Raw genomic sequence first — 25,117 nt, 5'->3', positions numbered from 1 at the left:
TCTGCAGAATCACTGTGATGCTCCTTTTGCTGAAGGTGGTGTGTAAATGGAGGAGGGGTGGGCCACACTAGAGCAGGATACCTTAGACAGCTGAAATATGTAAGTTTGGTTCGTGTTTTAACATTCTTTTTGTACTTTCCTTTTTTAAAAAATTTATTTATTTAATTTATTTATTTTTGGCTGTGTTGGGTCTTCATTGCTGTGCGTGGCCTTTCTCTAGTTGCGGCGAGCAGGGGCTACTCTTCATTGCGGGGCTCAGGCTTCTCATTGTGGTGGCTTCTCTTGTTGCGGAGCACGGGCTCTAGGCGCGGAGACTTCAGTAGTTGTGGCTCACAGGCTCTAGAGCGCAGGCTCAGTAGTTGTGGCATGCGGGCTTCAGTAGTTGTGGCTCGCAGGCTCTAGAGCGCAGGCTCAGTAGTTGTGGCGCATGGGCTTAGTTGCTCCGCGGCATATGGGATCTTCCCGGACCAGGACTCGAACCCGTGTCCTCTGCATTGGCAGGCAGATTCTTAACCACTGTGCCACCAGGGAAGTCCCATCTTTTTGTACTTTTCTTAAACTGCTTCATAATTTTCTTTAGAACATTTCTGGCTACACTTTAGTGAAAAACTATCCATCAGAGGCTGTATCTGTGTTATTTTTATAGTGCTGTCCTCCAGTGGTCAGTCCTTTTCTTCTTCCTTCTTCCTACTTTTTTCAAAAAAGCCTTTTATTTTCTCCTCCCCTCATTTCTCCTGTATACTTCTCTATCTCTTGGTTTTTTCTGGCTTCTTTTGCTTCTAGTGGTTGAACATATCAATGTACCATGACTCAGCTTCTCTGAGTTACAGACATTACCAGTTATAGAAGGAAGTTTTGGCAGTGAAGATGCAAGCAGCTACAACAAAATCTGTTATACATCTAGGTGGTAGTTAGGTATTTGGATTTTATTCTTGAGAATATAGACTGTATTCTTTTTCATAGAGCCTGGCCAGTTATAATCAGTGAATGCTGAATTAATATGATGAACCATATTCATCTGACCTATAATTTAAATTGATTATTTCCTTTGTATACTTAGAAAGGTTCATAGTTAAATAATCCATTTATCCCTCAGATTACACAAAAAATTTTAACCAACATCACCTTTAACTTTCCTTTTTGCTCACCTAAGAGAAAAAACCCAAATAATTGGAAAATACTTAAAATATTAAGGAACTTCCTAAAGCATAATTACTAAGGGTAAAGTTGTTTTAGTTTGTATCTGCCATTGTTTGTATCATCAACATTAATTAAACTTAGATTTTCACATGCTTGTTTTAGTATTTGTTAAAATAAATTAGAAAAACTAAGGTTTGTTTCAGAATGTTTTCAGACGTTGTATTCAGTAACTCAGCGTGAGCAGCACTAACATTTTCTGAATTTACTTAATTTTCCTGTGACTAATTTCTTGGTAAGGTTTTTGAAGGTATTTGAACATGTTATAAATTAATTTTAAGTTCTGTTTTTTATTTGTAAAATGTCATATGTGCCTGGAAATAATAGTTAATCAGTGAATATATGTATGGGAGGATGAAAATATCTTTTTGTTTTCTAGCATAAATAATAGCAAAAAAAGTCTGCACTTTTCTCATTCAAGGGTTGGTAAGCTAAGCTTCCAAAGGAAACTGCTGAGACGCACATTTTTAGGTTTTTGGCTTTAGTGTTTGAAATAAATGACTTTTGTGGTCAAGCCCTGATCTTAATACTTTGTTTTTATATCGACTTACACTTATAGAAATTACTTATGTTTTAGTCACATGTTCACCAGGAACCCAGTAAGAGAATTCCTTCTTGGAGTGGTCGCCCAATTTGGATGGAAAAGATGGTCATGTGCAGGGTAAAAGTTCCACACACATTTGCTGTTCACTCTTATACCCGTCCCACCATATGTCAGTACTGCAAGCGGTTACTGAAAGGCCTCTTTCGGCAAGGAATGCAGTGTAAAGGTAGGATTGGATGTTTTTCTTAAGTAAAATTTATATTTGTTTTTGTTAGCAAATACAGGTTTAAAATATTTTTTATTTCAGAAGCATTAAGCAGATACCTGTAAATTGGGCTCATACTTAACTTAAAAAAGATAAAATTAATATGCACGCACCTGTATGCGACGACTAGTATCTGCAATATGTGTATTCTGTACCAGGAGCTGGGCTAAAGAAAAATTGGAGTATAAACAGAAAAACTAGAATTTGGATCTGAGGTGTGGCTGCTTAACACTTGCCAATATGGAACAGTTAGTAAGCAGATAAGCTAATATTTGACCTTAAGTCTTTCTAATTTCAAAGCCAGACACTACCCAAAATATAAAATAATGCCCTCCTCTTGCCATTAAATATTCATACACACACATGCACACCAACATATTACAGGTGTTTTGTTTTTTTTTTCTAATTACGTAGCTATGGAGCTGTACAAAAATTGTCATTCCAGACAGTAATCACACTGAAATAGGCAGACTATAGTAGAAGCCAGTGGAATTGTAATGGGGACCACCTGTATTTGGATACTAACCCAGAACACTATCATAGTATTCCAAAAACATCTCTTAATGAACTAGGTTTTTAATAGAACAATGGAATAAGTTTTTCCTCTAGTTACATAATGTTTTAATGCTTTTTAAAGATGCTTTTATCTTTTTGTCACATATCTTCTTCTCAACAGTGCTACACAATTATGTGAAACCAAAATAGAGTTCAAATATGTTTTAAGGCATTGAGCCAGGATAAGACATAACTAATTTGTCTATAATCTTATGTACTTATTTTTCATGTGATTATTTTAATAGTTCTTGATACTATACTTTTTATATAGAACTATTTGTGGAATTGAATTACCTAGTTTTATCTAGGTAAAACATTACAGTTGAGATCTTTGCAACAATAAATCCTGTTTACAATGTTGAATCAAATAATTATATGTAAATTTAACTTAAATATATAAGAAAACTTTTCTTGGCAATATATGGCTACATAGGATAATATCAAATAGAGAATAGGTTGTACATTTGTTGCCAATATTTAATAACCATCAGGCAGGCTTAATTAAATGTTGAAATTTTATTTCAACAGCTTACTTTTGAATATGAGTTAATATATAAATTAATACTTTAAAATATCAACACTAAAGTGGATTGGCAAGCAGCCACTAAGGAATGTTTTGGGAAAGAACATTAAGAACAGATGTACAAATTCTAGCCAGCAGATAATTTTAGTAAAGGTAGTAAATAACACCGTTCTGCTGAGCAGAACAGAAACATTCTAAAACCACATGCAAAAAAATACAGTATTTTATAAGGGAACTAAAATAAATATGTAGATTAATGAATTTTGAAATAAAATCAGTGAACTCTACCACTGGGTTATTAGTTTAACTTCTTAGAGCTCTAAAAGAATACTGTTTTATGCTTATATTGGTTCAGAAAATATCAGGTTATATTTCTCTTCAAGTATTTTAGTTATCTATGAAAAAATCATAATTTAGGGATCCTTGTATTTTTATAATATGAATTAAGATACTTAAAAAGTAAAGTAGTCATTTTCATTCACTTGTCAAGCTAAGAAAAAAAATAGTTAAGATAAAACAGTTATGCTGGAACGTTTAAGAAAACATACAATTCTAAGAACAGCAGTTCATTTATTCATTCATCTGTTTATTTTCTACTTTGTTATGTTAAAATTTCAAGGCAGCTTATATAAGCATATATAGAATAAAAGAAAGCATAAACTAATTAATAAAAACATAGGTAGGAATATGGAGAAGTATAAATGCCTGTCATTAGAACCTACATACTTGGCTGCAGGTGGGCCACAAATTTGGCTCTACATTTCAAAGGGAAAGGGAAACCTTGTTATTTTCAGAATTTGCAAATCTCATGAGATAAAAAACTAATTATTTAAGATGTATGCAAGATAGTAATATCATATATGAATTTATTAGGGTCTCTTATTTTAAAGACATTACTATATAATGCAAGTTTTATCCTCCACCAAAATACTAATTTCATGGAGCTTTTTCTTGTAATGACCTTTGCCCTGTGCTATTGGCATGATTCCCAGAATTTTCTTGAATCACAGGGGTTACAGAATTATTCTAAAGCAGGACTTGAAATTATTTTTACCCATTTATTGTTGGTAGAAGTATTTCGAAGGTTGTGTTAGACAGTAGTTATAGCAGTGGGTCTCAATTTTAGTATTAACTAAAGAAGTCATTAAAGCACACATTTCTCAGCCCCACTCCCAGAGTTACAAATGTTAGGGGTAGGGCCCAAGAACATGCGTTTCTAACAAGTTCTCAAATGATACTGCTACTGCTGGTCTGATGGCCACAGTTGGGGACCACTGAGTTACACAGTAGTATGGTACAGTTGGGATCTGACACTGATCTGCAATGCAATCAGCTCTGAGGTTCTTGCAGGCTGAACAGAGCCATTTTGTAATGCAGGTGAGAGACCTTGTGCATGAGAAGCTCAGGCCTTCCTTACAGGGTTGTATGGGAAAGCCCTTACTAATTCCTAATAAATGGTTGTAGAATTGCAATCCCTTTTCTGCATGTGCACCAGGTCCTAATAATTAGGAATTGAAAGTAAGTGCCTGACATATGTTGGAAAGGAATTTAATCAGCCTGAGAAACTCTTAAGGGGTATGTGGAAAGAAGAATGTGAGGTAAGGGAAGGAAACATGGAGCTGCAGCAACATTTTGGCAAAGTGTTATACAAGTAGTATAAACTTCATTTTACAGATATAGAAACTGAGCCCTGAGGGATTAAACAACTGTTTAAGAGGTAGTTTCAGAATTTGAAACCAGACCTTTAATCCAAAGCCAGAGTTCTTAGTAGAGGAAATCTTTATTATTTCATCATCATTATTAATAATACTCTGTGTGTGAGTAAAGAAAGTCTTAACCATATTCTGATACTGCCTGACATTTTTATATAAATTAATAAGGTGAATATTTTATTTTAGATTGTAAATTCAACTGCCATAAACGATGTGCATCAAAAGTACCAAGAGACTGCCTTGGAGAGGTTACTTTCAATGGAGGTAAAAGTCCTTTTCTTAATTTCCAGAAAAGATCACAATTCTTTTGTGTATTATCTTTGTATAAGGTTATATTTGCATATTTTATTTTGCTTACTTTGTTTTTTAACTTCGACTTTTTTCTGATTTAATAATCAAGCAAAATACGGAGATCAGTAACAGTATACTTTTAATTATACCTCTCCGTCTTACCTTTAACCACCTACCACTCTGTAGTCTAATGTGGCCAGTGGTGCTGCATATCCTCTTTTATCTTTAATACTTATTTTATAACCCTGCTGTTCTTAGACCTATTTCATATTTCTAGTATTTATTGACTGCTTACTGTATGTCAGGCATTGTTCTAAACTCTTTACATATATTGACATTTAAACCTAAGAACAACCTTTTGAGATAAGGACTTATAGATGAGTAAACTTAGACACAAAAACATTAAATTAAATAACTTGCCCAAGAAATACAACTAATAAGTGGTAGAGCTGGGATTTGAACCCATATGGTCTGGTTTCTTAGTCCGTAGTCTTTTAGAACTTAATGTACTGTCTCACTTTCTCTTTCTCCATCAAATAATCATTAACGAAACATTTTTGCTTTTTTTTTCTTGCGGTACGCGGGCCTCTCACTGTCGTGGCCTCTCCCGTTGCGGAGCACAGGCTCCGGACACGCAGGCTCAGCAGCCATGGCTCACAGGCCCAGCCGCTCCGCGGCATGTGGGCTCTTCCTGGACTGGGGCACGAACCCGTGTCCCCTGCATCAGCAGGCGGACTCTCAACCACTGCGCCACCAGGGCAGCCCCATTTTTGCTTTTTACCATCTATTTTTGTTTTTGTTTTGTTTTGTTTGTTTGTTTTCTCTTTTCAATATTATATCACTCAAAGTGATTACCCTTTTTGGAAGGAAGGAGTAATGACTCTAAACCTTCAGCATAATTTTTCCGTAACATTTACATGACTAGTAAAAATTGAATGTAAGTAGTTCTGTAGAAGAAAAGCATAAGGAGTGGAAATTAAACTCCTTAAGAATTTAACATTTTCTCTTATGGCATGTTTTCTGTGGTTGCTATTTAACACCATTGACAGAGCATGATTGGTTTTCTCATTTCAGTTGCTTGGAATTGATGCAGTTTTTCAATGATTAAAGTCTTTTCTAGATTTATCTAGTTCATGTATTTTTGTACTTCTCTACCTTTTGACAAATGGATATGAAATACTATTTTATTTATTTTAATGTGCGTTTGTCTTTATATTAATGAGTTTGAGCATCTTTCAGATGTTTACTGGTTAATTATGGGTTTTGCCCCTATAAGTTACCTGTTCATATGCTATATATTCTACTAATTCTTTGTCAGCTTTATTGAGATATGATTTGTATACCTTACAGTTCACACATTTAGTTTATTCACAGCTATGCAGCCATCACTACAATCTAATTTTAGAACATTTTCATCATCCTGAAAAGAACTCCATACCTATTAGTAGTCACTTCCCATCCACTCTTCCCCATTAGCCCTGGCAACCACTAAATCAGCTTTTATCTCTATGGGTTTGTCTATTCTAGACATTTCATATAAATAGAATCATACAATGTGTAGTCTTTTGTGACTGGTTTCTTTCATTTAGCAGAATGTTTTCAAGGTTCATCCATGTAACATGTATCAATACTTCATTCTTTTTTTATTGATGAATAATATTCCTCTGCATGAATAGACTACATTTTATTTATCCATTCACCAGTCAGTCGATGGTCCTTTGAGTTGTATCTCCTTTGGAGCTATTATGAACAATGCTTCTGTGAACACTTGAGTACTGATGAGTACGTATGTTTTCCTTTCACTTGGGTAGATAGCCAATAGTGGAATTGTAGAGTCATATGGTAACCCTGTGTATAACATTTTGAAGACTGCCAAACTGTTTTCCAAAGCAGCTGTACCATTTTACATTCCCACCAGCAGTGTATGAGGATTCTAATTTCTGTGTATCCTGCACCACTTGTTATTGTCTGTCATTTTGATTATTGCCATCCCAGTGAGTATGGAGTGATGTCTCATTGTTGTTTTGATTTGCATTTCCCAGATATTGCATATCTTTTTATATACTTATTGGTCATTTTTACATCTGCTTTGGAGAAATATCTATTCTCGTCCTTTGCTCATTTAACTAGGTTACTTTTCTTTTTATTATTGAGTTGTAAGAGTTCTTTAAGTATTCTGGATACAAGTCCCTTATTTGATATATGATTTGAAAATGCTTTCTCCCACACTGTGTGCTGTCTTTTCACTTTCTTGAGGTATCATTTGCAGCAGAGAAGCTTTTAATTTTGATGAAGTCCAATTTATTTATTTTTTTCTTTTGTCACTTAGGTTTTTGGTGGTATATCTAAGAAGGCTTTGCCTAACTCAAGGTCACAAAGATTACTCCTATGTTTTCTTCTAAGAGTTTTATAGATTAAGCTCTTACATTTAGGTCTGTGATCCACTTTAAGTTAATTTTTGTAATTGGTTTAAGGAAGAATTCCAATTTCATTTTTTTTGCATGTAGATGTCCAGTTGTCCTAGCACCATATATTGAACAGACTATTTATTCTTTCTTCATTGTATTGTCTTAGACCCTTGCAGAAAATCAGTTGACTAGATGTGTAATAGTGTTAGCTAATCTTTTACTTTGCTTCTAGTATCTTTCGGCATGTCAATTTAAAATTATAATGCAATCAAATTAATTTTCTGCCTTATGGTTTGTACATTTTATATTGTCCTAAGAAATATTTCTTTATCCTGAATCATAAAAATATTTTCCTATATTTTCATTTAAGAATTTTAAAACTTTTTTTCACATTTAATACACTGTCTCTGTTTAGGTGTATTGATATTCCATTAATATAAAATTCTGAATTCATTTAAAACTTTGCCAGAACCTTCTACTCTGGGAACAGATACAGATATACCAATGGATATTGACAGTAGTGACATGAATAGTGATGGTAGTCGGGGCTTGGATGACACAGAGGAACCATCTCCCCCAGAAGATAAAATGTTCTTCCTGGATCCATCTGATCTTGATGTGGAAAGAGATGAAGAAGCTGTTAAAACAATCAGGTAACGTGTGTGTAAGGATTGCAAGCTACTTCCAAATGCAGGGTCAGTCCAGGAGCTCTGTTAAGAAAGAACAAGCCACATCTCTTTAAGTAGGACCTAAAATGTAATTTAAAACCGGTTAAATTGTGCCTAATACTTTTACATGTACCACAGTTTTTTTCTGAAATAAATTATATTACTCTTGCTGTCCACTCAAGATGGGAAGGTATGAGAATCCTGTTTTCTTAAAGAGGAAAATGCTTTATTTAAATATAGTCTAGATATAATATCTAGCTGTAGAGCATCCATCACAAAGTGCCAAAATTGAACCATCAGTTGAAGCAACCAATTTCTTCACACAGGCAGATTACCTGATGTTGGAAACACCAGTAAGAATCTATATCTGAGAATGTGGCACAAAGATGATGGTGATGAATTTGGGGACAGTTTTCATATTACAATTAATCTTTTAGCACTTTGTAAAAATGCTACCAGATTATAAGACTTAAATATCTTCCTATGTTTATAGAAATACAGTTTTTTATAGATATAGCCTATAGGATATACTACTTTGTGATAAAATTTATCATGCTGCCTAGGGTAGGAAGATTCCTAGCAGCAATCCCAAATGAGACCCTCTCCCAGGCTCCAGATTTTCCAAATGGGGAGGATTCTTTCTGCTCTATTCATTGTTTTCTTTTCTTTTTTTAATAACTTTATTTATTTTTGGCTGTGTTGGGTCTTCGTTGCTGTGTGCAGGCTTCCTCTAGTTGCGGTGAGCCGGGGCTACACTTCATTGCAGTATGCAGGCTTCTCACTGCGGTGGCTTCTCTTGTTGCAGAGCATGGGCTCTAGGCATGCGGGCTTCAGTAGTTGTGGTGCATGGGCTCAGTAGTTGTGGCTTGCAGGCTCTAGAGTGCAGGCTCAGTAATTGATGTGCATGGGCTTAGGTGCTCTGCGGCATGTGGGGTCTTCCCAGACCAGGGATTGAACCTGTGTCCCCTGCATTGGCAGGCGGATTCTTAACCACTGTGCCATCAGAGAAGTCCCTCGTTGTTTTCTTATGTTTTGTGACCCTCCAAAAACATGTGATGACAAATACTGATGACTTACAGTATTATCTTAGTCTTTTATAAATTAACTATGTATCATCATAACAGGACTAATTTATTTTCTTCTTCTTAAGCCATTGTTTATCTTCCTAAGATATTTTGAAGAATTTTAGCTTAATTATCTTTAAAAGGGCTTGATGAGCTTACAGTATTTATGATTTTTTAAGTTGAAGTTGTAAATATTTGTCATAAATTTTAAATATTTTTTAGTCCATCAACAAGCAATAATATTCCGCTAATGAGGGTCGTACAATCCATCAAGCACACAAAGAGGAAGAGCAGCACGATGGTGAAGGAAGGGTGGATGGTCCATTACACCAGCAGGGACACCCTGGTCAGTAATCACAGGCATTTTATTATGGTAGTGAAACTTTGTTATATGCTTTATTTTGTGCATTTTTAAAATCAAAATGAGAATGAGATATATATTAAGACATCATAGTACTGGAACTATCATTACATTTGTAAAGAATATTTCAAAGGTGGAATATTTAATGTACTATTTTTATAAACTGGTAGAGCAGTAGAGATTCAAAGCGGGTCTGGTGGTATAACACCAAATGCACAATCTATGAAAGAAATAATTGATAACACTGGATTCATTAAAATAAAAAACTTCTGTTTGGCAAAAGACAATGTTAAAAGATTGAGAAGGCAAGCCACAGACTTGGAGAAAATATTTGCAAAAGAGACATCTGATAAAAGACTGTTCTCCAAAATATACAAAAAACTCTTAAAATTCAACAGTAAGAAAACAACCTGATTAAAAAGTGTGCCGAAGACCTTAACACGTACCTCACCAAAGAAGGTACTTAGATGGCAAATAAGAATATGAAAAGATGCTCCACATCATATGTCATCAGGCAAATTAAATGCAAATTAAAACAGTGACATACTACTGCACACCTGTTAGAATAGCCAAAAACCTAAACACTGAGAACACTAAATTCTGGCAAGATTAGAGCAACGGGAACTTTCTTTGACTGCTTAGGAACACAAAATGGTATTGCTGACTTTTGAAGACAGTTCCGCAGTTTCTTACAAAACTAAAATGCTTTTACCATGTGATCCATATGTTGTACTCTTTGCTGTTTACCCAAAGGAGATAAAAACTTATGTTCATACAGAAACCTGCATATGGATATTTATAGTAGCTTTATTAATAATTGCCAAAAACCTGGAAGTAATAAATGTCCTTCAGTAGGTAAGTGGATAAATAAATTGTGGTATATCCAGACAATGGAATATTATTCAGCACTAAAAAGCAATGAATGAGCTGTCAAGCCATGAAAAGACATGGAGGAATCTTTAATGTATATTACTAAGTGAAAGAAGCCAATGTAAAAAGATTACATACTGTATGATTCCAACCATATGATATTCATTCTAGAAAAGGCAAAACTATGGAGGCAGTAAAAAGATCACAGTTAGGGGTGGAGACTTGTAAGTATGAATAGGCATAACACAGAATTTTTAGGGCAGTGAGAATACTCTATATGATACCATGATGATAGATACATGTCATTATGCATTTGTCCAAACCCATAGAATGTATAATACCAAGAGTGAACTATAATATAAACTGGACTTTTGTGATTATGATATATCAGTGTAGGTTTATCAGTTGTAACAAATGTGCCACTCTGATGAGGGGTGTTCATGATGAGGAGGGTTACACATGCGTGGGGACAAGGGAGTATATCGGAAATCTCTGTATCTTCCCCTTAATTTGCTGTGAACCTTAAAACTGCTCCCAAAAAGTAAAGTATTAATTTAAAAAAATGATTTAAAGACATACGTAAAAAAAAAAATTCTGCATGGCAAAGAACAAAAGCAAAGACAAATGACAAACTGGAAAAAGTATTTTCAACTCATATTCTAAACAAGTGGAAAAAAAGACCAGAATACAATAGAAAAATGGGCAATGAATATGAACATTCACAGACAAGGAAATACAAATGACTTTTAAATGTAGGATCTTGATCTCGTTTTTAATAAAAAATACAATTTAAAATTTTACCAAAATACCAATTTTTATTTATCAGTGTAGCAAAAGATCAAAAGGTCTAGTAACATGCTGCATTAGTGAAGGTTTGAGCAAGTTAGGCATGTTTGCTGATGAGACTGTAAATTCGATCACATCTTGTGCCAGATAATTTAACACTGTCAAGTAAAATGACATGTGCATGTATCTTTTGACCCAGTAAGCCAACCTTTAGAAATTTAGCCTATAGGTAAATTACACATCTGTGTGTGTGCAATACATATGTATTTGTGTATGCATGCATAAGATTCTTGCAAAGGAATCCCCAAAACCTAATAACATTGCTCGCCTGGAGTAAGGGTGGGAGTGAGATAGGAGTGATGATGCAAGTGTAGTTTTCACTATATATCCTTTTAATTCTCCGAATTTTGAACCTCACGAATTTTAAACCTATTCAAAAGTACAAACTTATGGATAGAAATGAAAGGGGAAGGAAAGTTCAGGCACTTTGGGGGAATCATTACTTTTGAACCTCACAGTTTTATGCTCTTTATAGAGAAAGAGGCATTACTGGAGACTGGACAGCAAATGTCTAACATTGTTTCAAAACGAATCGGGATCAAAATATTATAAGGTAAAGATTTCACATCTTTAAAAAAATATGTACATTAAAATACTGTATGTTTTCCAAATATATCCAAATAATATTTATTAATTGTTATATTGGCTTATACAACTGTTCCTAATGTAGTTTATAGAGGTCACTGTTAAGTTCCTTGTTGAAGCAACTGTCCTCTACCCCTCCATTTCACCCCCCATAAGCAGCCCTGCTACCAAAGGTTGTTTTCGTTGCGTGTTTGTTTTTGTCCTGTCAGGTTGCTGCTGCTTATCTTCTGGGTACCAAATGGTCCTCCATATCTGTGGATGCCTAACCATTGTATACAATGGACTTGAGCATCTGTGGATTTTGGTATCCACGGGGAGTCCTGGCACCAGTCCCCCTTGCACACTGAGGGATGACTATACTATGATTTAGATTAGACTGTTAAGAAAGTCCCATGATCATTGCTGGTCCAGAAGAGGCAAATGTGGTATTCGGCATTTCTCCCATCTTCCATTTTACCTCAGACCCCAGTTCTTAGATGCTTCCTTTGGCTCTTCTTTTCCTTTGTATAGTCCTCTTTGCTTGACTTGCTTCACATTTTGCCGTGTCACAGACTGACACCCAACAAAATTGTCAGTGTAGCAGTTGTATCAGTAAGAAAAAGTATAGAAACTAGTGAATTGCTTTGAGCTGGTTGGGTTTTTTTAAATAAGTTTTTTGCTTTAGGAAGGGGACTAAACATAAATGATTGTTACAGTTATGGACAGAACCAGAATGGAGTGCTTGAATAACTTAACAGTGACATTCTTCTTTTGCTGCTGTTATTTCTGTTTCGTACTCCTTTGGGGCTGTATCTTGCAGATAGCCAGTAGAGTAGTAGCTGTTGAGTTGATTCAGTGATAACTGGGAAATGACAAGTGTAGTGGCAAGTGCCCTCCTAAATCCTTTCCTTCCTTTCATTCTAATGATCTGCTACAGGCCTGAATCACTAGCTTGATTATTACACCCCATGCTCTGCCTCTGGCATTGATGGACATGCAGATCATTCAAAGCAGATGCCATCATTAAGACTTGACTGTATGTCCCATGTGTCACGTACTTGTGTTTGTCTTAATGGTATTCACTAGAAACACATATCTTTGATGTTTAGTGTATTTGAAAATTAAAAAAAGATGTATTCATATTTTATAATGCTTAATTTTTGCTTCAGGAAATTCCACTTTCAGAGATTCTTCGCATATCTTCCCCACAAGATTTCACGAACATTTCACAAGGCAGCAACCCACACTGTTTTGAAATCATCACTGATACTATGGTATACTTTGTTGGCGAGAACAGTGGGGACAGCTCTCACAATCCTGTTCTTGCTGCCACTGGAGTGGGACTTGACGTAGCACAGAGCTGGGAAAAAGCAATTCGCCAAGCTCTCATGCCTGTTACCCCTCAAGCAAGTGTTTGTACTTCTCCAGGGCAAGGGAAAGATCACAGTAAGCAATAAGCTTGTTGATGGCTTTTTTCCCCCTTTGGTTCTTAAACATTTTGTGGGTGTAGTTGTGTTTTTGTATTTATTTTTAATGCTCATTTTAAGCTTCATTTTTAGTAACCAATACCATTAGTTAATTCCTTTACAAAATTATGTTGGTTATAATATATGTATACAATCCCCAGAGCTAGGTTCCAGAGTCAGTGTCACTACGTTTAAATTCTGGTTCTGCCAACCTGTTATGTGATCTTAGCAAGTACTTTCGTTCTCTGTAATAGTACCTACTTTATAGGGTTGTCAGCATTAAATGAAAGAGAACCATAAGGTGTTGAGTAAACTACTAGTATTAGAATTTTGCTTCATGGTGGGATTTTCAGGCTATAAAGTGTTACAGTTCACATACTCAGGAAATCTGTGAAGTCAGAAATGCTGTATTTCTTTTAACTGAATTAAAACATTCAGAAACATTAAAAAAATATTGAAACATATGTCCTTTGCACTAACAAAATTTATAAAGTAAAACCTAAATTTGATAAAGGTTCAAGTGAACACTTAATCAGAAAGCCATAGTAAAATGTCACTTTCCCTTCCATTGGCATTATTTCGTTTATGGGGAAACATCATTCATTCATTAGACAAATAATATTTAAGTTGAAAGAGGTATCAACCATTTTCTTTTTTTCTTCTTTTTTGGCTGCGCTGCACAGCTTGCGGGATCTTAGTTCCCCGACCAGGGATTGAACCCAGGCTCCGGCAGTGAAAATGCTGAGTCTTAACCACTGGACCTCCAGGGAGTTCCCTCAACCAGTTTCTAAATGTTCTTTATTTCAGTTCAGCTATGCTACTTGGTATACCTGTTCCCGGCATTATGCTACGCCCTGAGCTAGAATACGAAAGAAACACAGAAAATTTAAAAGCTACTAAGGGAAATAGGACGTAACGTATATAAGTGTTAGATGGTAGCATAAAGCAGTAGAGTGCAAAAATGAGTAGTGCATTTCTCGAGGAACTCAGATATGGATAGGAAGAGTAAGCAGAGACTTCATGATAGCGGAGCCTGATTTGAACCTTGACCTTGGATCTCAAGTAAGTTAGGATAGGCAGAGCTAACCTGGGAGGGGTGGAGGGGGTGTCACTGGTGTTGAGGAGACAAGTGTGATCAAAGGGATGAGGGTAATGACCATGAAAATGTTTGGTGTTGAATATTGATTCCTAAAGGTTGAATAAATGGATATCCACAGTGCTTCTTAAATTTGAGGGAATTTCAGACAGAACTGTCTGATATTCTAATTAAAACCATGGACCTCTTCCCCCAGAAAATAATGCGGGCACATAACACACAAATTTTATATATAACTGGATTTAGGGACCTTCTCAAGCCCATCCATGGACCTCTTCCCTAGGATTAAGAGTCCCTAAAAACAGGTTGCAGAAGGGCTAAGAGTGAGAACTCTGGAAGATGAAAGCCCAGTTCTGCTGCTTTACTAGCTTCATGATCTTGGCCTCTTCTCTTCTCTAATCTGAAAGGGAAATGATAATAAATGCATATGATGCACTTCGCATCATTCCTGACCCATTAGTGAAACTATTACTGTGTTGCTGCTGCCGCTGTCCTTGTAACGTGTCTAGAGTAGAGTTCTCCTGGGAAGCAACAGAAATTAAAACTGGGTGAAGTTAGACAGTGGAGGCCTTTGAAAGAAAATAAAATATTGACTTAAACTAGGAAACTGGAACTACTGAAAAGCAGAATTTTAGGCTCATTAATTTAGTTGATGCTGTGCCTTTTATGTCTGTTTCATTAATATTTAATTTTTGGATTTTTAAAAATATTTTTAAATTGGCCTTATATTTTAAAATGGAGTTTTTCCACAGTCATCTGACTTATTTTTGATGTATAGTTGCTTATATTTCCTTCTTAATGAAGTTTTACATTTTTATATTTGGAATTATGAAGGAAATTTCATATCTTTGAGTTGTCACTGAGATTCTAGATTTTTGACAACTAGTCTCTTGCTTACTTTCCAAATTTCCCTTTTTCCTTTTTCTTGTCAGTTTCTTCCTTTGTTTACCAAAGTAATACAGACATTTAAACTTTATAGAAATATGTAATATGAGAAATTCCTCCCTATACACATGTGACACATCCCCCTATTCCCAATCATATATCTCCCCCCTCAGAAAACCATTATTAACAGTTTGGTGTATATGTCTTGATTTGGGGATGGCTTGTGGGGAGGGGAGTCTATACTACATTGTTATAATTTTATTTTCACACAAAAATACATTTTTGTCATAAAAGATGTGTGATCTTTACAACTTGGTTTCATCAACTATTTTATATCAGATATATTTCAATGTCAGTATATAGATATGTTTTTATTATGACAGTAATACTTTTTATGCATTTTTTAAAATGTAAGCAGTCTAAAAGTGTATAAAGATTAAACCTTTGTTCCTCAACCCCACCTCTCTCACTCACCAGAAGTAATCATATTTTGTTTGTTTTCGATTCAAATGCCACTACACTGCAACTTACCTTTTTAACTTAATAATGTCATAAATAGCTTTCTGACTCAGTTCTTATAGCCCTACATCCTTAAATGTTTAGATAGTATTTTGTATGGACGTATCATATTTTATTTAACCAGTTTCCTGTTGATGGATTAGTATTGTATATGGATAAATTGTTTTTTAATTTTGTTTTAATGAATTTAATTATATTAAGTGTATGTTAGCTAGTTTTTAAAATTTAATATATTGTGAGCATTCACATGTCAGTAATTATTATTACTAAGTTATGGACTAACAGGTTTTTTTTCCGTACATCATTCTTATATTTTACAGAAGATTTGTCTACCAGTATCTCTGTATCTAATTGTCAGATCCAGGAGAATGTGGTGAGTAAACATTACAGCTAAAATAGGCAAATTGGGTGATTAAGGAAAATAAAATGTGAAATCTTATTGGGAAAATAAGTTTATAGCCCAAAGTGTTGTGCAGTTTGCCTAAAGACACTAGGCTAGGATGTGTGGGTGATAACTTCCCTGAGGAGTTCTGCTTTATGAAGGAAACTGAGGCAGTTTCCTTTTAAATTATGAAAATAAAATTAACTTTTTGTAAGTGACATTAGAATATCACAAAGTGATAGACTAGTTCAAAGAGAAGGGAGAGGCTACTTCTTTCTGGGTCAGAGCCGGGAAAGCTTCTCAAAGGAAGTACAACTTGAAATATGCCTAAAAGGATGGAAAAGAGTTTTGACACAAGTGCTGAGAGGATATGGATGGGGGAACATTTCATGCAAGTACAGAGAAGCAGAAAATGTAGGATTTTAAGGAAGAGTCAAGACTCACTTCAGCTGGTGTATGTAGGTACATGTGGGGGATTACAGTACGATCAGCATACTTTCTATAAAGGGATAGAAGTAAATATTTTAGGCCTTGCAGACCATATACAGTTATGAACTCAACTTGGCCATTGTCGTGAGAAAGCTGTAGGCACTACTTAAAGGAATAAGCATGGCTGTTTTCCAGTAAAACTTTATTTGTGGTCACATATATTTGAATTTCATATAATTTCATGTTTCACAAGACATTATTATTTTGATGTTTTTTAACCATTTAAAAATTAAAACTGTTAAAAAAAAATTAAAACTGTTTTTAGTTCAGGGGCTGTACAAAAAGAGGCAGCAGGCTGGATTTGGCCCACAAGCCATAGTATGCCAACCCCTGGATTAGAAAGAAAAAAGCCTAGAAAAAGAAGTCAGAAAATTGTTCATTAGCTATATATAAATTTCTCTGATAAAATCTCTTATTCTTTAACTGGGGCATCCAGCTGTTATTGCTCTATAACATGTAAATGTTGTTGGATTTTCTAAGATTGCAGTGAAGACTGATATCCAGTAGTGCTATGGGAGATAGAGGGTTTCAGTGAGATTTAATCCGTGTCTCTCTTGTCCTAGGGGTAGGTAGAATAGGTACCAGATTATTGGGGAGAGAAAGATGTTTTCTCATTTCAGTTTTACAGATAAGAAGACCAGTCCCAGAGAATTCAGCTTACTTACGATTACCTAATTTAAACAGAAATTAGGATTTGTGGAATTACTTTTTTTTTTTTTTTTTTTTTTTTTTTTTTTTTTTTGCGGTACGCGGGCCTCTCACTATTGTGGCCTCTCCCGTTGCGGAGCATAGGCTCCAGACGCGCAGGCTCAACGGCCATGGCTCACGGGCCCAGCCGCTCCGCGGCCTGTGGGATCTTCCCGGACCGGGGCACGAACCTGTGTCCCCAGCATCAGCAGGCAGACTCTCAACCACTGCGCCACCAGGGAAGCCCAGAATTACTGATTTTTATATGCCAGGCACTGGATTTGACACTTTGTATATATTCTCATTTAATTCACTTAAAAATCCAGTGAGATAGATGTTATTATATCCACTTTACCAATGAGGGAATGAGGCCTAGGAGACTTGGTTTATCCAGTCACGTGACTGCAGTGAGACCCGCACTGTCTGGGAATGTAACACTGAACGAGACAGGTGTAGTCCCTGGCTTCATGGAGACTGTAGCACATACCCAAACAAAAGACAGACCTTGACTGAAGACCTGTGGGGAGCGTTGCCAAGCGCCTTCCAGGAGCTCTCTGACAGCGACAACCACTAGCGAAGAAAAAGGAAGACGGAAGGGAGGGGCGGAAGGGAGGAGATAGAGGAGTGGATATGAGCTACACATACTCTTTTCATCAGTCTTTAAAATTAGTCTGATCTCAATAATATGAACCTTTGAGTTTTTCTTTCAAATCAAAGATAGCAAATCTCTTTAATGGTAAAGTAGGTAAAACTTTGTTCTTAATTTTTTATGTTAATTTACTTTTTATAGATCACTACTTAATAAATATATATATATATATATATATATATATATATATATATATATATATATATATTTTGGCTGCTTTGGTTCTTCGTTGCTGTGTGCCGCTTTCTCTAGTTGCGGCGAGCAGGGACTGTTCGTTGCAGTGCGCAGGCTTCTCGTTGAGGTGGCTTCTCTTGTTGCAGAGCACAGGCTCTAGGCACACGGGCTTCAGTAGTTGTGGCTCGTGGGCTCAGTAGTTGTGGCTTGCAGGCTCTAGAGCGCAGGGTCAGTAGTTGTGGCTCACGGGCTTAGCTGCTCCGCGGCATGTGAGATCTTCCTGGTCCAGGGCTTGAACCCGTGTCCGCTGCATTGGCAGGCGGATTCTCAACCACTGCGCCACCAGGGAAGCCCAATAAATATATTTTTTAATTCAAAGCATTTTTTCCCAAGTGTCTTCTTACAGAATACATTATAGTTGTGCATTGAGTCATTGTATTAAAGTTGGGCTTTTTTAGGACATAGAAAGCCTATATTTCATAAAACATTTTGTGAAAATTAGTTCTGTCAATCATAAAAACTAAAATGTATTTAAGTATTTGAATGAAAAGAGTCTGAGATGTTGACATTATTTCACAGAGGTAATAACACTGCTTACTTTTTCCCTAAATAGGACATCAGTACCGTTTACCAGATCTTTGCAGATGAGGTGCTTGGTTCAGGCCAATTTGGTATCGTTTATGGAGGTAAGCAACTACAGCCTTTTGCATATTGTAGATAACATAGAAAAATTATGAAATTTAAAAACATCTACCAGCTGTTAACATCTTGTCACAGTTTCGTCAAGTGGTGTTTTTCTCAAAGGTTAACCTACATACATTTAGCTAAGCTCTTTTCACTATAACTGAGTATTAATTCCTCAATTTAAACTAAGAACTTTAAAAAGTAACAGAAAGAATAAGAAAATTCACAATAGTCTTTATCTTTTCTTGTAGCTTACACATAAAGATGTTTGGGAAAAATAAATGGTTTGAAGTTTATGTTGGACTATGAAAGTTTGTTTATTGAAGTATATGCCCCACTGGTTTTCTCACACAAATGGCACCGTTTGTCTACTATTGGCATGAATGGTATCAGGTCTGAAGACATGGAATCTTATCCAGCTCTGTGACTTCCATTGGCAAAGTCATTTAACCTCACTGTGCCTCAGTATCTTTCATCAGTTTAATGGAGCTAATAAAACCTGACCTGCATAGTTCTAAACCTACTATATATAAAAGTACTTTATAAGCTATGAAACAAGGTATAAAAGGAAAGTAATGTTAAACCCTTTCATTCCTTACTGAGACTAGTTGGCCTTTCTGCCTGAAGGTTGTATAGTTAAGTCACTCTGTGCTGATCCAGTAAACCTAGAATAAAATTAATTAATTGGTACAATGTTTCTATCTTGACAGAATTTCTAAAGACTAAGTCACATATTTAACTATCATTTCTTTAATAAAGTGGATTATTTTTCAGCAAACAGGTTCATTCAAATTTCCTCCTGCTGTTTCAAATAATGAAACAGCCTTTATTAGGGGCAGTTACTATAAGGGAAAATATAATTTATTTCTTAAAATTAAAGGTTAATGATGGAGAAAGAACAAAATGAGCTGAAAAAAAGAAATACAAAAATACATACATATCAATTTGTTTGTGGATAACTTCCTGATAAAGCTTTTGTATTGTATGTGGGATGTCAATTTGTGTCGTCTTTCTTTTCTGTACTTTTTTTAAAAATAGGAAAACACAGGAAGACTGGAAGGGATGTGGCTATTAAAGTAATTGATAAGATGAGATTCCCCACAAAACAGGAGAGTCAGCTCCGTAATGAAGTGGCTATTTTACAGGTAAAAAAAACCCCAAAAAGTTGCTTTGTATTGGTTTTAATTTTTGATTTATGAGCTTTTAAATCCAAGTCTAGTTAGTGTGCTGATAAGATTTTGGTTTTTGCTTTCTTTGTTCTCATTTTTCTTCGTTCTCATTTTATGACCTTTTGGCTCAGTGAGAGGCTGGTGAGCATCTGAATTAACTCCCTAAGTTTTTTTTTTTTTAAAGGCAAAATTAGGATACAATAATCTAGGAGTTACAAGGACTGCCATTATGGTAGTAGTTTGTTTAGAACACATTTTCCTAAGGAAAATCTTAAACTAAAAAAACTCAAATTTCATTCTTAATTCATCACTCCATGAGCTCAAAATACTTTGATACTTCTACCACCACGTTTCATTATAATAGTTTAGTCCATTAAAGTATATTTTTAAAGATATATTGGCAATGACTTAAATCCCATAAAATAAATTACTGTGTATTTTTATTTAGCATTTTTATCTCTTTTGGACGTCATCTAGAAGAGTAAAATTTAGCTTTATTTTTCTGAATATCATATAATTAATTTATAATATGCAAATATTTATTAATTCATTGTGTAGCTTTTGCATAGTATTTAAGAAATCATGGTGATATGATAGTTAATGCTGTCAGAGCCCCATTTGCTTGTGGGTGAAGTTCAAGAGGACACAGCCTATTGAACTTGTGCTTCTTTGGAGAAGAAGGTAAGAAACTTATAAACATGTAATTAATTTTACATTTATTACATTATTGGTCACTGTTAGTAACATTTGCCTCACTTTTTTTCAGAGGAGTGATAATCAAAAGATTGTGGTCTACAAGCTACCTGTGGTCACTTCAAGGCTGCCTCCTCCTATAAAGCTACCTTTAAAATAGGATATTAACAGCATTCAGACTCTGCATTAGGGTTTGAATATACTGTTAGAGATCTTTTTTCATATCTAATTTTGGACTCTTTCTCAATATCCAATCAATATGCAAAAAAATAAATATTAAGGATTTATTCATAAGGATTGATTTTTCCTTGTCATTTTAAAATATTTTTATTGAAGTATAGTTGATTTACAATGTTGTGTTAATTTCTGCTGTACAGCAAAGTGACTCAGTTATACATATATGTATTCTTCATATTCTTTTCCATTATCACAGGATATTGAATATAGTTTCCTATGCTATACAATAGGACCTTGTTTTTTATCCATCATATATATATTAGTTTGCATCTGCTAATCCCAAGCTCCCAATCCATCCTGCCCCCACCCGCCCTCCACCTTAGCAACCACAAGTCTGTTCTCTGTGTCTGTGAGTCTGTTTCTATTTTGTAGATACGTTCATTTGTGTCGTATTTTAGATTCCACGTAAAAGTTCTCGTTACTTTGATCACATCACAAACACAGCTCTGTACTAAATACTGAAGCTTTTTTCCCACATGTTATCAACTGCAAATCTTAATAACTGAATTTAGGAATTTCCAGATAATACACAATGTAAACACTTTATTATTATAGCCCTCTGGTTATTTTCAGAATGAAAATATTTCAGAATTAAATAATTGTCGCCTGTGGGATTTTTCACTTTCATTTCACAGGGCTATAGTAATGTCAAATGTCCTTTTGCTGTTGCCTGAAGAGGGTAGTAGAGTAGTGGGATAAAAGGTGAGGCACTCTCATGGGTCCCTATGTAAAGGGGAAAACGTTCTCAGAAACTTAAGAGCAAAATTTCTAGTTTGTTGTAGTATAAATTCAGTATTTTCCCCTTCTCTTCTTGGAAATCACCCAAAAGCTACAAGAAAAATGATAAACAGAAAAGCATACTCTATCTTTAACAAAAATAGAAAAGAGTTCAGCCCTACAAAATAGGTGGAAGTTTTTCCAAAAACAGTGGAAATGGACCAGGCAAATGTAGGAAGACGCACAATAAAAACTGGTTTTGCTGGCTCTTTCTGGCTCTACAGTCGTGACAGCCTCTCTCTAGTTCCTCTCAAATAGAAGAAAGCCAAGGGAGTCATGATCTAATAAGATTTAATTCAAGAGAAAACACATGAAGTGAACTGAAGTAGGGCACTCTTAACAGTGGAAGAGTGCAAATCACACTAAACCAAATGGCATCAACAACATCTATAAAGGAAAACTAGAGACCATACAGGGAGCACATTAGTAGTCCATGACAGATGAGATAGACAAAAGAACATAGGAGGCCTAAACAGTATAAGGTAGATCTAACCAGTTTATGTTGAACACTGTACCCTAAAAACAAATAAGCACCCTATTAATTCAAAAAAACAGTAGAATAAACAGTACTTTTTGGTCTTAATGCACTAAAGCTAGGAATAAATTATAAAATCAGAAAACAAAAACTCCCACCACCTGAAAAAAATTTTTTTTTGAGTCTTAATTCTTGAATCAGAGAGCAAAATCAAGATTGGAGTATTTAGAAAATAATTGTGGAAATACTGTATATCAGAGCTTTTGGACTATTGCTTACAGAAATCTTGGTAACCTCAAACATTTAATCAAGAAAAAATGAACATAAATAAATTAAGAGTCTAACTCAAGAAGTTGAAGGATGAACAGTCAACCTGAGGAAAACAGAAGGAATTAACAAAGATAAAAAAGGAAATTAATAAATTTAGTATAATAAATCCAAAAGTTGATTATTGGGCGGGGGTGGGGAGTGGATAACAATAAGATAAGCCCAACCAAATCAATATAAGAAGATATAACAACATTTTGGAGAGACGATCACAAATACTGAAAAAATTTTAGGGAATCTTAAGATACTATCTTGTGTAACTCTGTTAGATAAACTTGAAAACCTGGAGAAAATGATTCTCTATGAAAGTGTAATTTACCAAAACAGACTCTAGAGGAAATAGGACATTTAAACAAATAGAAGAAGTGGTTAAAAGAATTTATGTTACAGCATATTTCTATTTTTGTGTGTGCATGCATGTGTTTCCAAGGATGGTGGGGGGAAAAAAGAAACTTAAGAGGTAGTCAGCTGCAACATAGGGGACAGCCAACCACACTTCCAACTCTAAATCGGTCAGAGTTATGATGTTCTGAATCTTCTGCTTACTGCCATTATCATGCCCCACCACTGTGGGGTATTTCACTTTCATGTATCTACTATAAGATTGTGTCACTTTTTATTTTGCTACCTGGAACACCATGTCATTAACTTGTTTTAAGCTGATTAGTAAACAGTATTTATCTTGCATTTGCTATTCACTTTCTAAACATTTTTAAAACACCAACCATGATTCAGAAGTTGAGCTAAAAGTGACTAAGACACAGTCTCTGCTCTCAAGGAACTTACTAGGCTACAGAGTAAGACACATATACACGTGATACAGTACCATGGGATAAGCAGTGCTGCATAGAGTGCAGTGGCAACTACTGCAGTAGTCTGGAAGAGAGGCAACGTGAGCTAAACTGGAGGCATTACAGTGGGAATTGAGAAATGATGGTGTATTCAAAACACATTTTAGAGATGGAGCCCAACTTCACATAGGCCGAAAAAAGTTTGCCCTCTTGGCATACTTAGATACCCATAGTAAGGAAAAAAAGCATAAGAAAAATATGTTTCTGTTAATAAGTATTAAAAAGTTTAATCACTTGGGCCAATATTTGAGACTGAATAAGAATGAAACCAGACTACTGAAGATATTAAAATCCACACAGAGGAATTTAGATTTATGTCCAGAAATAAAGAACCATTGAATGTTTTTTGTGTATGGCTGACTTCTCAAATTGCTTTTGAAGAAGTTTTGTTTCTTTTTTAAATATCAGTTAAGATAGATTGCTTTTTTTATTAGCAGATACAGTATCACATTCAGCTTTGTATTTCTCCAACCCTGTTAACCTAGTAGTGCTTAAGAAAAAGGGGTGATGGTAGTAAAGACATGCTGAGCCTAAAAGAGGGAAGACCAAATCAAGGTATAATACAACGAGATCAAGACTTAGATAAATAACTACCTTAAAGACAAAACCACCAGTTTGAGCTAAGACCCTCACAAACAGCCCCAAAGAACCAAAGCTCTGTGTAATTGGCTAAACTTTGATTGGCAGTTGGTGCCTATTGATGGACAGCATAAAATTGGAGTACTATCAGAAGATTAAAAAGATGAGAAGGAAGGAATAGAAGTAGTAATGGACAAGGGCATTTATATTGGAAAAACTGGGAAGATATTCTTTCCCTTCAGTGCATCCACTCTCCAGTACAGAACTTGGAAAATCAAAATCTATGATCCTTTTTGTTTGCTTTTATTTATTTTTCTAAGCTATTTTTTGCTTTCTGTGCCGTTATTCCATACAATTAATTGCAGCACATTGTTAGATATTAATATTTGCACAGTAAAACTTTTACTCAAGTTGGTCACATAAATATCCTGCAACTCTTCAGAATTTGCACCATCCTGGGATTGTAAACCTGGAATGTATGTTTGAAACCCCAGAACGAGTTTTTGTAGTAATGGAAAAGCTGCATGGAGATATGTTGGAGATGATTCTATCCAGTGAGAAAAGTCGACTACCAGAACGAATAACTAAATTCATGGTCACACAGGTATTTTAACTTTTTTTGAAACTAGAAAATAATAAAAACTACAAGAAATGGTAGTGCTTTTACATATTGTAACATTGTGGGAATTGTTAACTTTGAAGAACAGAATAACACTTTTAGTTAAATCTTGATGAACTGTAGTGGACTTTTTAAATTATTATACCACTCAAGGGGTCCAGTTAGTGTTTAGCTGTGATTTTTCCAGAAATAGAAAAAAATTCTGTTTTCTTCAATAACAGATACTTGTTGCATTAAGGAATCTACATTTTAAGAATATTGTGCACTGCGATTTAAAGCCAGAAAATGTGCTACTCGCATCAGCAGAGCCATTTCCTCAGGTGAGATATTCAGAACCTTTTTAAAGTATGGTTTTAAGTATCTGTCTGACAACATTATGAAGTACCCACGTAATGAAAGGCAGTGCTGTAGGTTCAGTACATAACCATCATACAGAAAAAAAGTTTCTACCTTATAACTGCCATTGAGGATGTATACCTGAGTAGTCTGAA

General features: G+C 35.2%; 1 protein-coding gene across 6 annotated transcripts in view; it reads left to right on the top strand.

Moving 5' to 3' along the window:
• Positions 1-25,117, top strand: part of PRKD3 (protein kinase D3) — a 73,420-nt gene that overhangs the window by 40,274 nt on the left and 8,029 nt on the right. For 5 of the 6 annotated variants that reach the window (XM_032652946.1, XM_032652949.1, XM_032652950.1 and 2 more), the window contains 11 exons: positions 1,775-1,967; positions 4,983-5,060; positions 7,965-8,148; positions 9,450-9,573; positions 11,780-11,857; positions 13,038-13,314; positions 16,155-16,207; positions 18,829-18,901; positions 19,938-20,044; positions 24,450-24,611; positions 24,848-24,946. In XM_032652946.1, coding sequence (XP_032508837.1) covers positions 1,775-1,967; positions 4,983-5,060; positions 7,965-8,148; positions 9,450-9,573; positions 11,780-11,857; positions 13,038-13,314; positions 16,155-16,207; positions 18,829-18,901; positions 19,938-20,044; positions 24,450-24,611; positions 24,848-24,946 — 1,428 coding nt within the window. The remainder of the gene's footprint in view (positions 1-1,774; positions 1,968-4,982; positions 5,061-7,964; positions 8,149-9,449; positions 9,574-11,779; positions 11,858-13,037; positions 13,315-16,154; positions 16,208-18,828; positions 18,902-19,937; positions 20,045-24,449; positions 24,612-24,847; positions 24,947-25,117) is intronic. The other variant, XM_032652948.1, reaches the window with a different exon arrangement.

This window comes from Phocoena sinus, chromosome 13 (genome assembly GCF_008692025.1).
Source record: "Phocoena sinus isolate mPhoSin1 chromosome 13, mPhoSin1.pri, whole genome shotgun sequence".
Classification (NCBI taxonomy): domain Eukaryota; kingdom Metazoa; phylum Chordata; class Mammalia; order Artiodactyla; family Phocoenidae; genus Phocoena; species Phocoena sinus.
The sequence above is the reverse complement of the archived record's forward strand: the minus strand, read 5'-3'. Positions and strand labels throughout refer to the sequence as shown.